Raw genomic sequence first — 17,706 nt, 5'->3', positions numbered from 1 at the left:
GAGCTATTACAAGGGGGCATAACTATAGGGTTCATGGTGGGAGATATAGGAAGGATATCAGAGGTAGGTTCTTTACGCAGTGAGTGGTTGGGGTGTGGAATGGACTGCCTGCAGTGATAGTGGAGTCAGACACTTTAGGAACATTTAAGCGGTTATTGGATAGGCACATGGAGCACACCAGGATGACAGGGAGTGGGATAGATTGATCTTGGTTTCAGATAAAGCTCGGCACAACATCGTGGGCCGAAGGGCCTGTTCTGTGCTGCACTGTTCTATGTTCCATGTTCTATGTTCTATTCGTGTGAGTGAACTCAGCTATTCCTGCCTCCATCAGCTGCTCGGGTTTGTGTGTGCTGTCCTGTGCTGCCAGATTGTAACCCCTTTGCGACTGGTATGAGACATTATCTGCTCTGGCGGACGTAATCGGGAATACTATGACAATCCATCCTCTGACGGACACCTCCTCATCTTCAGAGCTGCACGCCCGTCTCCCGCTCACCGCAGCTGTTGATTTGTGAGAGAGTGAAGAATGTTAGAGGGTAATGCACATTCCAACATGTCCTGCAGACTGTTCCTAATCCAGAGCTCCATGTGACCAATGATGAACACACAAGCACCAGGTTTTGGACTCAGCAGCAGAGTCTCTCCTGTGCCCATCCATTCACTCACTCTCTCTCTCTCTCTGGATCCACAACCCATCTCACCATCAGCGATTGCCCACCCAGCCTCCAGGTCTCCCAGCTCCAGCACTTCATCTTCCATTGGCAGAAGGATGATACAATCCAGACACTGTCACTCTTGGCTCCTTCTCTGACGCTGTGTGTCCTCTTCTACAAGCACATAAATTTCCATTGCTACTCACCCATCAAAGACACACACAAGCCTATGGTGCTGTCAGACTGCCCATCATGGGACCACCAGGATGGTCACTCAGTGTCGGCAGTGCAGCAGTCATCTCTGACTGACCGGAACCCTTCACAGAGAGGCTGACATGTTCCTGAAGATTGATGCTGCTGTCTGGACATTGCCAGTGTCTGGGTGGAGATGTTCTTTCCACAATTACTCTTTCATCCTTATTCACATATCAGCCTGTAAGTTTAACGCTCACCTTGTCAGAACATATCAGGTTATTGATCCTTTTGCCTCACTGCAGCCACGTGCTGCCTGCTCAGGCCCTCGGCAGTTTCCATCCAGACTTGCTTGGGTTGATGTGACAGGTCTCCTCCTCCAGTCCAGAGGGAACAGGACCTCCCTCCAAACCGATATAGCCTTGAGAATTTCCAGGGAAGTGTCAGCGAATTGGGTTTAATCTGCCTTCTGCCATTTCAGCCCTTTGTTCATTAACCAGGGCTCCCTCACTGCTCCGTTCAGAGCCTTTAAAGTGCTGCTGGCTCCCATTAAATCTGGTGCCAGCATTGCCGAAATGGGGCCTTCCCCTGCAGCGAGTGGTTAAGCTCTGGAATGCACAGGTTTACGGGGAGAAGGTGGGGGAATGACACTTAGTGAGTTGCTCATTCGCAGAGTCAGTGCAGACACAATGGTCTGAATGGCCTCCTTCTGCTCTGTAACAATTCTGTGATTCTGCTTGTGCTGCCTGAGTGGACAGATTCCCCCTCACCTGTCAGATATTAATGTGCCCGTTCTGACGATGTGTGGAGTTGGTTAGTTCAGTTGTTTCGGTGTCTCGAGTTTGAAGTAGAATGACGCTAATGTTGAGGGTTTGGTCCTCGTACCAGCTGTGGGGTTCATGGAGTCCCACCTCCTCCCATTGCCCCACGTTTACTAAGTTGTGTCCCTGAAGCTACATGTAACAAATTGTATCTCTCTATTGGTGAGAAATATTAACGTTTCATTGAGGACTATTGCTACTAACACTGTCCACACTGCAACATCACCAACTTCCAGCTGAAATATCGATACATTTACAACCAATATCTTCACAGAATTCTTACGGTGCACAATGGGGCCATTTGGCCCATCGTGTCTGTACCAGCTCACCAAATTAGCATTAGGAATTTGTGTCATTCTCCAGCCTTTTTCTCGTATCCCAACTCATTGTTTCTATTCAAATAATCATCTAATTCCTTTTTGACTGCTTCGATGCAGCCGACCTCCACCACACTTCCCGGCTGTGAATTCCAGACCCGAACCACTGGCAGTGTGAAAAAGGTTTCTCTCACATCAGCTTCAACCCCACCACACACTCCATTCCTGAGCCACTGACCATCCCATGTCCCTCCCTGTGACTCAGGGTAAGGACATGGGAATCCTGTGCTCTTCCCTTTCACCGTGACCCTTTTTGACATTTAATCACTCCGGCACTTCCATTTTGTTCTTTCCTTGTCACCCGCTCATCCCCAGCTCCCTGTCACTTAAAACAATTTAATTCACTGCTATTTCCAATTTCTAATTTTAGCTAATTGAACTAAATCTGTTTCTATCTTCACAGATACTGCCTGACCTGATGAGAGTTTCCAACATATTCATATTTCAGATTTACAGCATCAATAGTATTTTACCTTCTGTATGAACTGAAGTTGTGTTTCTTGAATGTCCCGCGCTGTACATTATTATTGTTAATGATATTATTCTTTGAAACACTGTGGATTTACCCTGATTCCTGTTATTTTTCTCTCTCTGATCTCCAGTCTGAAAGATGTTGATCTCACAGATTCTTGTGCCGAGGACCTGGCCTCTGCTCTCAGTACAAACCGCTCACTGATAGATCTCGATCTGGGTTACAATAGACTGGGAGATTCAGGAGTGAAACTGCTGTCTGTGGCTCTGAGGAATCCGGACTGTAAAATACAGAAACTGCAGTAAGTGCCAGACTGTGTGAGATTGTGTTTATAATAATTGAATATTCAACAATATAATTTCACCACTGGTATTTGTATAAAAAACACTGCCCATTACTATTGGCATCAGTTATAAATAAGGAAAACTGCCTTGAAACTGACTCGTGATATTTCTTTCTCTGATCCTAATCAATGTGATGTCAGTGCCATAAATCTTTATGTCGAGGGTGTGGGTGAATAATGTTATGGTTGACCCTCTGAGGTCCGCTCCTCCTCCTCATAGCTGCACAGCTCTCTCTGGATACAGCATCCATTGATTTGTGAGAAGGGGAGAGTGAATAGATGACAGTCAATGGAGGACTGGACATGGTGGTGGGGTCTCTCTCTGTTGTAACCGATGACAGTATAGTGGGGAGAGGTGAACTTAGTTCAAATGATCAAGATGCAGAATCAGTTTGGGTAGAGATAAGAATTAGCTAATATTAGAGGAGACTTATGGGAATCATTTACAGTCTAACAATCGTCACAAACTCCGACACCAGACGGAAAAATAATGGGGTCTTGGAAAAAGCATACTGCAATAATCATGGGTGATTCTGATCTTCAAAGATCAAAGAAACATACAACACAGTAATAGGCCCTTCAGCCCACCAAGCCTGCCACGACTCCTAATCCTTATTCAGACCCAATACTTACTGTCCATACACAGTTTCTATTCCTCTGTTCGTCTCCCATTCATGTTTCTATCAAGATAAACTTTGAACGTTGTGAACATGCCTGTTTCCGTCAGCTTCACTGGCTGTGCATTCGAGGCACCCATCACCCCCTGTGAAAACGTTCCCCGCACGCCTCCTCTAAACTTTCCCCGTCTTGCCTTCAAACTGTCCCGTCTTGTAGTTGATCTTTCCACCCTGGGGAAAAGACTCCAACTATCAACCATATATATGCTTCTATCAGGTCGCCCCTCAGCCTCCGTCTTTCCAGTGAAAACAATCCTAATTTATTCATTATCTCCTCATACCGTAACCAGTCGAGGCAACATCCTTGTCAATCTTCTTTGCACCTCTCCAAAGCATCCACATCCTTCTGTGTGGCGATCAGAACTGCAAGCAATATTCCATATGTGGCCTCACTAAAGTTTAATACAGCTGTAACATAACTTGTCAACTGTTATACTCTATGTGCTGTCTGATGAAGCAAGCATGCTGCATGCCTTGTTGACCAGGTTATCCACCTATGTTGCCACTTTCAGTGATCAGTGGACACGTACGCACAGATCCATCTGTATGTCAATGTTCCTGTTGTTTTACTCAGACAGGGAAGGCTGGGGCACTACCTCGTGGAGTTGTATCAAATTAAGAGGGACATACACAGATTTATAGAAAGAAACCTTTCTCTTTCGTTTTAGGGGTCAATAGCCAGCGGCATATTGAAAGAAATGGGCAGGAATTTCAGAGGAGAATTGAAGATGGCACAGTGGTTAGCATTGCTGCCTCATAATGTTAGGGACCTTTGTTCAATTCCGGCCTCGCGTGACTGCCTGTGGAGTTTGCATGTTCTCCCTGTGTGTGCGGGTTTCTGTCAGGTACTCTGGTTTCCTCCCACAGTCCAAAGATGTGTAGGTTAGGTGCATCGACCATGCTAAATTATCGCTTAGTGTCCCAAGATGTGTCGTTTCGGTGGATTTACCATGGTAAATATCCAGGTAGGGATTCTAAGGTTCTATGGAAAAGCTTTTTCACCCAGAGTGTGGTGGAAATCTGGATCTCACTGTCTGAAAGGGTGGTGTGCTGGAGTCAGGAATACTCGCAACATTTAAGAAGCATTCAGACAAGCACTTGAAATGCCGCAGCAGACAAGGCCATGGAGCAAGTGCTGGAAATGGATTAGAATAGATTGCTGCTTGATGGCTGACACAGACAAGATGGGCCGAAGGGCCTCTTTCTGTGCTGAAAACCCTATAAAGGTCCAGGGGTTGGAGGTTATGAACCAGAACCTAAATTTTCATTGATTCCTGTCATTTCTCTCTCTCTGATCCCAATACAATGGAATGTCAATCACATTGATTTTTGTGCATTGGGTTTCGGGGAATAATGTGACGGAGAATCTGAGGACCATTTCACATGCTTACAGGGGGACAGATGTTCCGCACTCACACAATCCTTAATTTGTGAGAGTGAGAGCAGGGTGAATGGAGGCAATTGTTAAGATGCAGGCCAGAAACTCCAAGGTGTTTTGTGAAGTTCGGCTGGACCCTTGGTTTTACATTTGATTTTGGCATTGGTGAGCATGAGGTGTTTCACTCCAGGTATGAATGAAGTGACCCACGAGGATGCTTTTATCAAACACAGTTTATTTAAGAATGCAGTTCGAATCTAACAACAAGAATTAGCATAACTTTCACCAATTGCAAGATGTAAACCTGACACAGTATAACTCTTAACAGCTAGCTATCTCTGTTTTTCCAATATAAAGCAATAAGCACAGACATACACCCTTCTCCAACATTAGTTAGCACAAAAACAAGTATGCTCACGTGATGCCGATTTCCAGCTTTTTAACACTTCCAGACAGCCAACTGACAATTGTTTTCAGAGAAGGATGTCGCCTCCGAACAGCCCAACCACAGAGAGGTAACCCCAGTCTCTGACAGCTTCCAACACAGCAACACTTAAACAGCAAAAACTCCAACTTCAGAGAGGGAAACAGCACTGCTGTTTGTCTTAACTTCAAGCAGCTTCTGAAAGCAGAATTAAAACTAGAATGTTCTGTGAAAAATAGCTGTCCCTCAGTCACATGACATAACCTGTCAATCACCCGCAATCAAGCTCTACTCTGCCATCCCAGGGGAAACACTGAAACAACAGAACACTGCATTAGTTCAGATTAAAATCAACATGATGTCAATTATACTGCTTCGGTAACAATAAAGGAAACCGGCTACAGATAGCACGGTGCCGACAACATAACCTGCAGAGAAACATGATTAAAATAGAAACTAGAAGCAGGAGTCGGCTATTCGGCCCTTCGAGCCTGCTCCGCCATTCATTTTGTTCATGGCTGATCATCGAATTCAAAAGCCTTCAATATTCAGTATATTTCTTCAAGACATAGTTTGTAACAAAATGTACATTCCAACACGTCCTTTAGCCGGTTCCATGTGACAGGTGATGGGTAAACAAGCTCTGTGTTGCGTGCCAGTGTGTCTCCTGTGCCCATCCATTCGACCGCACACTTTCAGCTCCATAATCAATATCACAATCAGCGATTTCCCACACTATCTGCTGTTCTCCCAGCTGCAGAGCTGCTAATTATAGATGTAAGGATTACAAGATCTGGACGCTGTCACCTTTTTTACTTCATTTCCTGACGTTTCGTGCTCTTCAAAAGACACATAAAGTTCCATTGTTACTCTCCCATCAAAGACACAAGCCTATGCTGGTGACAACCTGACTGACCATCATGTCTACGCAGGGAAAGCCTCTTGCCTGTGACCATCCCATTCTCACAGTGCTCGAGTTATCTGACTAACGAACCCTGCAGAGAGAGGCTGACATGTATGTGACAGGCGATGCTGCTGTCTGGGCATTGCCTGTGTCTGTGTGGGGATGACCTTTCAACCATTTCACTTTCATTTTCATTCAACCCCATATGCCTCAGCTTACATGCTTTCATATGCTTCACCAAATTGTCAGAACTTAGCAAGTTATTCATTTTGCCTCATGCAACCATATAACCCACGCCTACTCAGGTCTCCAGCAATCTCCATCCCGTTATACTTGGATTGATGTGGCAGATACTCTCCAGTCCTGAGAGAACAAAAATTTGCCTTCAAACTCAGGTAGCCACGGGGAACACGGCCAAGTATTGCCAAGTGCATCATTGAATTGAGTTTAACCTTCCTCCTCTCATTTCAGCCCTGTGTTCAGTAACCAAGTCTTCCTCACTGGTCTCTCCAGAGATGCTGCCTATGAAATTGCTGCTGGTGCCAGCATTGCCTGAACTGGGACTTCCCCTGCAGTGAGTGGTTAATGGCTGGAATTCACTGTCTGAGAGTGTGGTGGAGACATGTTCGGTTGAAAGTGCCCAAAGTGAATTGGATTATTATCATAAAAGGAAGAAAGTGCAGGGTTACGAGGAGAATTTGGGGGAATGACACTTCGTAAATTGCTCATTCAGAGAGTCAGTGCAGAGAGATGGGCGGACTGGTCTCCTTCTGCTCTGTAACAATCCTCTGATTCTACCTGAGAGAGATACCAATGGCCCTTTGTGGACACTGGCTAAATTACCTAACCCGGTTTACACTGCAACATCACCAGCTGCCAGTTAAAATATCGATACATTTCCAACCATTATCTTCACAGAATTATTGTGGAGCACCACGAGGCGAAATGTGTCTGCACCGGCTCACCAAACTAGGATTAGGAATTTGTCTCGTTCTACTGCCTTCTCCTCGTATCTTTGCACATTGTTTCATTCGAATGTTCATCCACTGCCCTCTGTTATGCCTCGAATCAGCCCGCTTCCACCACACTTCCAGACTGTACATTCCAGACCCGTACCACTGGCATCGTGGAAAAGTTTCCCTCACATTATCTTCAACAAAACCACACACTCCATTCCTGAGCCACGGACTATCCCAGGTCCCTCCCTCAGGGTAAGGGCATGGGAATCCTGTACTTTTCCCTTTCACCATCATCCTTTTTGACATTTGATCACTCCAGCACTTCCATTTTGTTCTTTCCTTGCCACCATCCTATCCCCAGCTCCCTGTCCCTTAAAACAATTTAATTCACTGCTACTTCCAAGTTCTAATTTTAGCTAATTGAACTGAAACTAAATCTGTTTCTGTCTTCACAGATACTGCCTGTCCTGCTGAGAATTTCATAGAAACATAGAGACATAGAAAAACTACAGCACAAAACAGGCCCTTCGGGGCCCACAAGTTGTGCCGAACACATCCCTACCTTCTAGACGTACCTATAACCCTCCATCCTATTAAGCTCCATGTACTCATCCAGGAGTCTCTTAAAAGACCCTATTGAGTTCGCCTCCACCACCGCTGATGGCAGCCGATTCCACTCGCCCACCACCTTCTGTGTGAAAAACTTATCCCTAACATCTCCCCTGTACCTACCCCCCAGCACCCTAAACCTGTGTCCTCTCTTAGCAGACATTTCCACCCTGGGAAAAAGCCCCTGAGAGTCCACCCGATCTATGCCTCTCAACATCTTATACACATCTATTAGGTCTCCTCTCATCCTTCTTCTCTCCAAGGAGATAAGACCGAGCTCCCTCCGCCTATCCTCATAAGGCTTGCCACTCAATCCAGGCAACATCCTTGTAAATCTCCTCTGCACCCTTTCAATCTTTTCCACATACTTCCTATAGTGAGGCGACCAGAACTGAGCACAGTACTCCAAGTGGGGTCTGACGACGGTCTTATATAGCTGCATCATTATCCCCGGACTCCTAAACTCAATCCCTCGATTGATGAAGGCCAGCACACCATACGCCTCTTAACCACCTCCTCCACCTGCGGGTCCGATTTCAGAGTCCTATGGACCCGGACCCCAAGGTCCTTCTGATCCTCTACAGTACTAAGAGTCTTTCCCTTTATATTGTACTTCATCCCATTTGACCTGCCAAAATGGACCACGACGCATTTATCCAACATATTTCCAACATATTTTATTCATATTTCAGATTTGCAGCATGGATGGTATTTTGCCTTCTGGATGAACTGAAGTTGTGTTTCTTGAATGTCCCACAATGTAGATTATTATTTTGCATGATCGTATTCTTAAAAACACTGTGGATTTACCCTGATTCCTGTTATTTTCCTCTTACTGATCTCCAGTCTCCATGATAATGATCTCTCAGATTCTTGTGCCAAGGACCTGGCCTCTGCTCTCAGTACAAACCGCTCACTGATAGATCTGAATCTGGGTTTCAATAAACTGGGAGATTCAGGAGTGAAACTGCTGTCTGTGGCTCTGAGGAATCCGGAATGCAAAATACAGAAACTGGAGTAAGTAGCAGACTGTGTGAGATTGTGTTTATAATAACTGAATATTCAACAATATAATTTCACCACTGGTATTTGTATAAAAAACACTGCCCATTACTATTGACCTCAGTTATGAATAAGGAAAACTGCTTTTACTCTGACTCCGTTGCTTCTCTCTCTGATCCCTAAGTAATGGGATGTCAGTCCCACAAATCTTTATGTCGAGGGTGTGGGGGAATAATGTTATGGTTCACCTTTGGAGATTCTCCCCATCTCCTCAGATGTGCATAACCCTCCCCAGACACAGCATCCATTGATTTGTGAAAAGGGGGAGAGTGAGTGGATGACAGTAAATGGAGGACAGGATATGTGATGGAGTCTCACTGTTAGTAACAGATGTCAGTACAGTAGCGCGAGGTGAACTTAGTTCCAATGATCGAGATGCAGAATCAGTTTGGGTAGAGATAAGAATTTACAAGGTTAAAAGGTCACTTGTGGAATCATTTATAGACCCCTAACAACAGTCACAATCTCCGACACAATACACAGAAAAAATAATGGGATCTTGTAAAAACATACTGCAATAATCACAGGTGATTTTAACATTCATGTACAAAGAAGAACAAAGAAGCATACTGCATTGTAACAGGCCCTTCGGCCCACCAAGCCTGCGGCGACTCCTCATTCTTATTCAGACCCAGAACTTGGGCCCATTTGTGGTTACTATTCCTCTGTTCGTCTCCTGTTCATGTGTCTATAAAGATTCATGTTGGACATTGGTATCATGCCTGCTTCCAACACCTCCATTGGCAGTGCATTCAAGGCACCCAACACCTTCAGTGTGAAATACTTCCCCACACGTCTCCCCTAAACTTTGCCCCTCTCACCTTGTAGTTGATCATTCCACCCTGGAGAAAAGTCTCTGACTATCCACCATATTGATGCTTCTCATAATTGTGGATACCTCCATCAGGTCACCCCTCAGCCTCCCTTTTTGTTGTGGAAACTATCCGTCTTTATTCAACCGCTCCTCATAACTTAACCCTCCTTGACCAGGCAACATACCGGTAAACCTTCTTTACACCCTTTCCAAATCATCCACATCCTTCTGGTAGTGTGGCGAACAGAACTGCAAGCAATATTCAAATGTGGCCAACTAAAATATCATAACTTGCCAACGTTTATACTCGATGCCCCAGTCGATGAACACAAGCATGCTGTCTGCCTTCTTGACCACCTCATGCACCCGTGTTGCCACTTTCAGGGATCTGTAGACTTGTACACACAGATCCCTCTGTAGGTCAATGCTCCTGTGGCTTCTTCCATTTACTGTATAAATCGCTCAGATTGTCAAAAGTTGAATAGATGATTTATTCATAGAATGCATTCAACAATTTCCTGCAGAAGCACGTTCCAGTGCCAAACACAAAACAAGATGTGTTCGACATGGTGATGTGCAAATGTGTGGCGTTTCCAACATAAGTACATAAGAACATAAGAAATAGGAGCAGGAGTAGGCCATCTAGCCCCTCGAGCCTGCCCCGCCATTCAATAAGATCATGGCTGATCTGACGTGGATCAGTACCACTTACCCGCCTGATCCCCATAACCCTTAATTCCCTTACCGATCAGGAATCCATCCATCCGCGCTTTAAACATATTCGGCGAGGTAGCCTCCACCACCTCAGTGGGCAGAGAATTCCAGAGATTCACCACCCTCTGGGAGAAGAAGTTCCTCCTCAACTCTGTCTTAAACCGACCCCCCTTTATTTTGAGGCTGTGTCCTCTAGTTTTAACTTCCTTACTAAGTGGAAAGAATCTCTCCGCCTCCACCCTATCCAGCCCCCACATTATCTTATAAGTCTCCATAAGATCGCCCCTCATCCTTCTAAACTCCAACGAGTACAAACCCAATCTCCTCAGCCTCTCCTCATAATCCAAACCCCTCATCTCCGGTATCAACCTGCTGAACCTTCTCTTCACTCCCTCCAATGCCAATATATCACTCCTCATATAAGGGGACCAATACTGCACACAGTATTCCAGCTGCGGCCTCACCAATGCCCTGTACAGGTGCATCAAGACATCCCTGCTTTTATATTCTTTCCCCCTCGCGATATAGGCCAACATCCCATTTGCCTTCTTGATCACCTGTTGTACCTGCAGACTGGGCTTTTGCGTCTCATGCACAAGGACCCCCAGGTCCCTTTGCACGGTAGCATGATTTAATTTGTTTCCATTGGGATAGTAATCCCGTTTGTTATTATTTCCTCCAAAGTGTATAACCTCACATTTATCAACGTTATACTCCATTTGCCATATCCTCGCCCACTGGTACATTCCTTTTATTTGGAGAAGAGCAGCAGAAGTGTTCCAACTGTTAATTCAAGGACTGTATTAGATTAAGCGAAGATGTGGCACCGGGGTCGGCACTGCTGCCTCACAGCGTCAGGGAACCGGGTTCAATTCCAGCCTTGGGTGACTGTGTGGAGTTTTCACGTTCTCCCCGTGTCTGTGTGTGTTTCCTCTGGGTGCTCCGGTTTCCTCCGACACTCCAAAGATATGCATGGTTGATGGGTTGGCCATGGTAAAATTGCCCTTAGTGTCCCAAGATGTGTAGGTTAGGTGGATTAGCCTGAGTAAATTTGTGATCTTATGGGGAGCGGATCTTGGTACGAAACTCCGTCAGAGTGTCTCGATGGGCCGAATGCCGACCTCCTACACTAGGGGTTCTATAGTTGCATGATTCACACACAAAAGGTTATTAAAGAAAATTGGAAAATTAAAGAAACTTGGGATTGGGAGGAATGTACCAGCATGGATTGAGAACGGGTTCGTGGACAGAAACAAGGAGTTGGAATAAATGGGTTATTTTTGGGTTGACAGCCTCTAACTAGTGGAGTACGGCAGGGATCAGTGTTTGGGTCTCAGCTATTCAGAATCTATATCAATGATATGGATGTGAGGATCAAATATAATATTTGCAAATTTGCAATTAATAGAAAACTAGGTGGAAATCTGCGTTGTGAGGAGGATGCAAAGATGTTTCAAGGGGATGCTCAGGGAGTGGCCAAAAGTTTACCAGCTGGACTGCAAGGTGGTAAAATGTGAGGTTATCTAATTTTGTAGGAAAAACAGACATTAAGACAACTCCAAAGATATTTTGATGTCCTTGTTCATGAGGCACTGAAAGCTAAGATGTGAACAATTAAGGTAACAAATGGTATGTTAGCCATTATTCTAAGAGGATTTGAGTTAAGGAAAAAGATGCCTTCCTGCAATTATACGCAGCCTTGCTGAGACCAACCTGGAGTATTGTGTACAGTTTTGGTCTCCTGCCCGAAGCAAAGATGTACTTGGCATGTAAAGAAGGTTCACTAAAATAGGTCCAGGGACAGATGGGATGTCCTATGAGGAACAAAACACTTTATTCTCAGGCCTTTCGAAGAATGATAGCTGAACCTATTCAAACCTACACTATTTTACGGGGTTCAATAGGCCAGATGCAGAAAGGATGTTTCCCCTTGCTGGAGGGTCTGAAACCTGGGACACAGTCTGAGAATAAGGGGCAGTTATTTAGGCTGAGATGAGGGGTATTTGTTTCCCATTAGAATGCTGGTGAATCAAGGAATGCAGGGATAATGTTGGAAATGGTGTTGAAGTAGAGGATCAGCCATGGTCACATTGAATGATGGAGTGGATTTGAAGGACAGAATGGATGACTCCTGTTCCTGTGTCTTAACGTTCTTATTGCAATAGGAATGGAAGGTAAGAGTAAGAAGGTTTTGCTGCAGCTTTACACGACCTTCATTAGATCACAACTGGAGTAATGTGTATAGTGTTGAGCTCTTTACTTTAAAAAGGATAGAATTGTATTAGAACCAGTTGAGCGAAAGTTCACTCGGCTGATTCCTGGGATGGAGAGGCTAATTTTACGAGGAAAATTTGAGCAAATTGGAGCAATATCTATGAAAGTTCAGAAGATTAAAAGGTGATCGCATTGAGGGAATGAGACAGGGTGGTTGCTGAGAGTCTGTTTCTTGTATCAGTGAGACCAGAACAAGGGGACAGATTTTAAAATGTAATTGTCAGTCCCTTAAGACTGAGATGAGGAGGAATTTGTTTTTTTTAGATGGTGGCTGGTCAGTGGAATTCTCTTCCCTGGAGATTTGTGGCGGCAGAGTCATTGAATATATTCAAGGCTGAGTTCAGAATGATTTTGGATTGAGAAGCAAACCAAGGGTTATGGGGGAGCGACAGGGAAAAGAGTTGAGACTACAGTTAGATGAACCGTGATGGAGTATGCACGAGGGGCTGAATGGCCTTCTGCCGCTCCTAGTTATTTTGTTCCTATCCCAATACGTCCTTCAGACTGCTCTCTCTGATCAGTGATGGATACACAAGCTCTATGTTTTGTCCTCACCAGACGCTCTCATGTGCCCATTCATTAGGCCACCCACTCAACCCATCTCACCAGCAGTAATTACCCACTCTGCCCCCAGGCCTTCCTGATCCAGCACTTCATCTTCCATTGGTGTAAGGATGGCAAGACCTGGATGTCTCCACTCTTCTTCACTCATTCCCTGATGATGTTTGCTCTCTTTCCAAACACCCAAATTGTTACTCACCCATCAAACACATGCAGAAGCCCAGGGTTGTCCAACGTGTGGACCAAGGGGCGAATGTGACCCTCGAAGCCCCTCAATGCGGCCCCCGGAGCGAGTTTCCAGAATCTCAGTCACACAGTTCAGTTTGAATGGAAGGATCTGCATGGAGCTGCTCCTCCAATCACATCCCGTTTCTTTCCCATGTTTGCTGCTGATAGGTTTTTGAGCCGATCTGCAGCAAATGTGGGAGAGAAACAATTTGTGATTGATGAGGATTAAACTCTAATAATCATCTTTATTTATTACTCATTATTGTGCTCAGCAAGTTGTTTCTTTTCATATCTCAGTTTAGTTTTTAATTGAAATTTCTGCTGTGCCAAACTTTATCATTCTGAAATTTACTCTTCGGCTCCTTGAGTGAGAAAAACATTGACGTGTGTTTGCCCAGTGAATATGTTGGTCAGCCCTGCTCGAGCCTATGCTGGTGCCAGCCTAACGGACATGTCTCTGACAGTCAATGCTGCTGCCTTTGCACTGCCAGTGTCTGGGTGGAGATGTTCTTTCTGCAATTTCACCCTCATCCTTATTCACATATCAGGCTGTGCTGCACTCACCGTGGCAGATCACATCAGGACATTGATCCTTTTCCACTCTGTAACCACGTGTTTCAAACCTGCTCACCTCCCAGCAATCTCCATCCAGACTGGCTTGTACCGATGGGATAATCTTCTCCTCCCATCCTGAGGGAACAGGACCTCGCTCCAAGCCTGAGCAGCCGGGAGGAGCCCCTCCAGGGAGGAATTAGTGATTGGGGAGCAACCCTTGCTCCACTTTCTGTCATTTTAGCCCCTCATTCAGTAAGCAGAGCTCCCTCGCTGCCCCCTCCAGAGCTGCTGTGTTTGAAAGTCCTGCTGGCTTCCTTTAGAGACGGTAAGAAGTCTCACAACACCAGGTTAAAAAGTGAACTTCTCCCCCTGCCTGCCATCCGTTAATTGCCCGCCTCTGACAATATCACCTTCATAACTCTGCCTATCCTGCCCACACGGACACACCACCCATTTCCAATCCCCATGCTGGGACTTCAGAGCTTCTGGTAAAATCACAGCCATTATCTTCAACCTCACCACAAACTGCATTCCCAAACCACTGACCGTCCCATGTCCCTCCCGAGCCACTCCGAGGAAGGACATGGGGATCCTGTGATTATGGTCCTGTCCCATCATCACTTTTATCATTTAATCACTCCTGTAATTCCAGTTTGTCCTTTCTTTGTTTCTTCCCCAGCCACCCACCGCTGTCACTTCAAACCTGTCAATTCACTGCCCGTTCCCAGTTCCAATGGAAGCTCAAACTTTACCCCTGTTTTTATTTCCCTAACCTGCTGCGCATTTCAAGTTTATTTATGTTCCATTTTCAGCATTGAGTATTTACTCATTCTATAGAAATGCAAGTTGTGTTTTTGGAATGTCTCATACAATACATTATTATTGTTATTAACAGTATTATTTAAAACACAGGGGATTTACCCTGATTCCTCTTATTTCTCTCTCTTGTCTCCAGTCTGTATAATAACGGTCTCACGGATTCTTGTGCTGAGGATCTCGCCTCCGCTCTCAGTACAAATGAGTCACTGGGGTTTCTGAACCTGGAATCAAACTCCTTCACAGACCAATCTGTCCCTGCTCTCCGTCGCCTCATACTGACCTGCAGGAGTCTGGAGAGGATGGAGTGAGTGCTTGTGTTAATTTTTAATGTAATAATTAAAATATAAATGGATTTAAACTGTAAATGGGCCTGAATCTTTCAAGCAGCAGGAGTGGTAAGCAGATTGCCGGTATGAGTGGAAATTCTCCCAACCTGAAACTGGTGCGTATTTCTTCCGCGATCTGCAGGACTGTGACCCGGGGAGCTCCATCAGAGAAGAGTAGAGTTGGGGAAGAGAGAACACACACCCTATTTGCAGCACAGAGACCCCGGGAAGCTCCATAAATGTCAGTTGATTGGGGTAGTGAATAGGTTGGTTTGTCGCTGGATGAATAGTTAGTCAGGGAACTGGGGAAAGGTTCAAGGATCAGTTCTGGGTGTCGGGGGAGTGGAGGAGTTGTATTGTGTTGGGTTGGAGGGTTAATAGTAAGTTTAGATGGTGGCTGGGAGTTGGTCATGTTGTTGGGATCGAAACATATGTGGTTGTGTGGTGGGGGGGGGGGTTGGGGTTGGTTAATAGCTTCGAAGAGGGTAGTGGGGTGGGTTGGTTCTGGGGTAATGAGTTTAAGTCAGAGGCTTAGTCAAGAATGTATTCAAGAGGCGGCTGGATATAGCACTTGGGGCGAATGGAATCAAAGGTTACGGGGAGAAAGCAGGATGAGGCTATTGAGGTGGACGATCAGCCATGATTGGGATGAATGATGAAGCAGGTTTGAAGGGCCAAATGGCCGCTTCCTGCTCATAGAAACCCTACAGTACAGAAAGAGGTCATTCGGCCCATCGAGTCTGCACTGACCACAATCCCACCCAGACCCTACCCCCATATCCCTACAGATTTACCCACTAATCCCTCTAACCTACGCATCTCAGGATACTAAGGGGCAATTTTAGCATGGCCAATCAACCTAACCCGCACATCTTTGGACTGTGGGAGGAAACCGGAGCACCCGGAGGAAACCTACGCAGACACGAGGAGAATGTGCAAACTCCACACAGACAGTGACCCGAGCCGGGAATCGAACCCAGGTCCCTGGAGCTGTGAAGCAGCAGTGCTAACCACTGTGCTACCGTGCCACTCCTATCTTCTATGTTCCTAAGTCAGGTGAGGAGAAGTTGTGTCAAGATGAGCCCAAGTTGGGATGTTTAGTCAGATTTGTTCAAGGGCTAGTGGGAGGTAGTCGGGTTGGAGGAGAGGTAGGGATCAGTTGGGGGGAGTGGGTCTAGTCCGGTTGTGGTAAGTGGAGTATGGGGATCAGTGGGAAGTGATTGGGGGACTCGGTTGTGCTATTCAGGTATTAGCCCAGGTGGTGAGCTGTCTAACATTACCTGAGTAACTATCCAGGTAAACTTTGTGGATCTGTCCCAAGTCTCTGACTGTAACTGCAGCAGGGGAATTCCCCAATAGTAGTTAATACCTCTGGATCAATTCCTCCGTGGATCAGTGGGTCAGGACATCCACAGGGTCCTGATGCTCATCTTAAGTTGTGTGTCTGAGTCTCTGGCGACCCAGCAACCAGAAGGTTTGTCCCATTAACTCCAGTCTCCTGTTATTTACTCTGTTGTTCAATCTGTTTATTTCCTGTTTCATCTTTAATCTGTTTCAGGCTGGAGTTAAATCAGTTCAGTCCAAATGGAAAGAGACAGCTGGAGTTGCTGCGTGGGTCGAGACGGGGACTGAGAGTGACAGTGTGAACATTTCAGTCTATGAACATTGCTGCTCCACCGGTTACAGTGAAATCCTGAATTGTGAAGTTCTTCGACAGCTCCTTCCAAACCCTTCATTCCTGCCCCGCTCCCTCCCTATTCCATCAGCCCCTCCAGCCTGGCACTGATTTCCCTGCTTACCTGGTTTCCCAGCTGGAAAACTGTTGTAGTTTTAGTCTCCACATTGAAGGAAAGATTGCTGCAAACCATTGTTTAAGCAGCAATGTGTTGTCAGTGTTCTCAGCAACAGAGTCTTCACCCTCCTTTCAAAAGGGAGCAGCAAAGATCATTCTCCAGAGAGAGAACAGTGTGTGTGATTCTGACTTTACCCAGCAGAGGGCAGATTGGTCAATCTTGTCAGAGTTTCCTCTCGGTCTCTGTGAATGAATTAAAGACTCCACCAGCCTCTCCTCAAAACCTCTTTCACGATCTGGTGATTAAAGTGACACAATGCCACCATCTTCTGGTCGCTACAAGTACCGCAGGCGCTGCTTTTTGTGAACCACAGACAAGGGCGGCACCCGGTAGCACAGTGGTTAACACTGCTGCTTCACAGCTCCAGGGACCTGGGTTCGATTCCCGGCTTAGGTCACTGTCTGTGTGGAGTTTGCACATTCTCCTCGTGTCTGCGTGGGTTTCCTCCGGGTGCTTTGGTTTTCTCCCACATTCCAAAGATGTGCAGGTTAGGTTGATTGGCCATGCTGAAATTCCCCCTGAGTATCCTGAGATGTGTAGGTTAGAGGGATTAGCAGGTAAATCTGTAGGGATATGGGGGTAGGGCCTGGGTGGGGTTGTGGTCGGTGCAGACTCGATGGGCCAAATGGCCTCTTTCTGCACTGTAGGGTTTCTATAAAATAGTTCAGTAAGTCCCATGTCTGCATCT

At 45.8% G+C, this 17,706-nt stretch overlaps 1 protein-coding gene across 1 annotated transcript in view; it reads left to right on the top strand.

Annotated features, from left to right (window-relative positions):
• The window catches only part of LOC144486489 (NACHT, LRR and PYD domains-containing protein 3-like), a 136,815-nt gene extending 119,367 nt beyond the window's left edge, over positions 1–17,448 (top strand). Inside the window, exons 14-17 of the mRNA XM_078204533.1 lie at positions 2,649–2,819; positions 8,659–8,829; positions 14,976–15,143; positions 16,724–17,448. Coding sequence (XP_078060659.1) covers positions 2,649–2,819; positions 8,659–8,829; positions 14,976–15,143; positions 16,724–16,811 — 598 coding nt within the window. The 3' untranslated portion in view covers positions 16,812–17,448. The remainder of the gene's footprint in view (positions 1–2,648; positions 2,820–8,658; positions 8,830–14,975; positions 15,144–16,723) is intronic.
• Positions 17,449–17,706: the final 258 nt, after the last annotated feature.

This window comes from Mustelus asterias, unplaced genomic scaffold (assembly GCF_964213995.1).
Source record: "Mustelus asterias unplaced genomic scaffold, sMusAst1.hap1.1 HAP1_SCAFFOLD_366, whole genome shotgun sequence".
Lineage (NCBI taxonomy): Eukaryota > Metazoa > Chordata > Chondrichthyes > Carcharhiniformes > Triakidae > Mustelus > Mustelus asterias.
The sequence above is the reverse complement of the archived record's forward strand: the minus strand, read 5'-3'. Positions and strand labels throughout refer to the sequence as shown.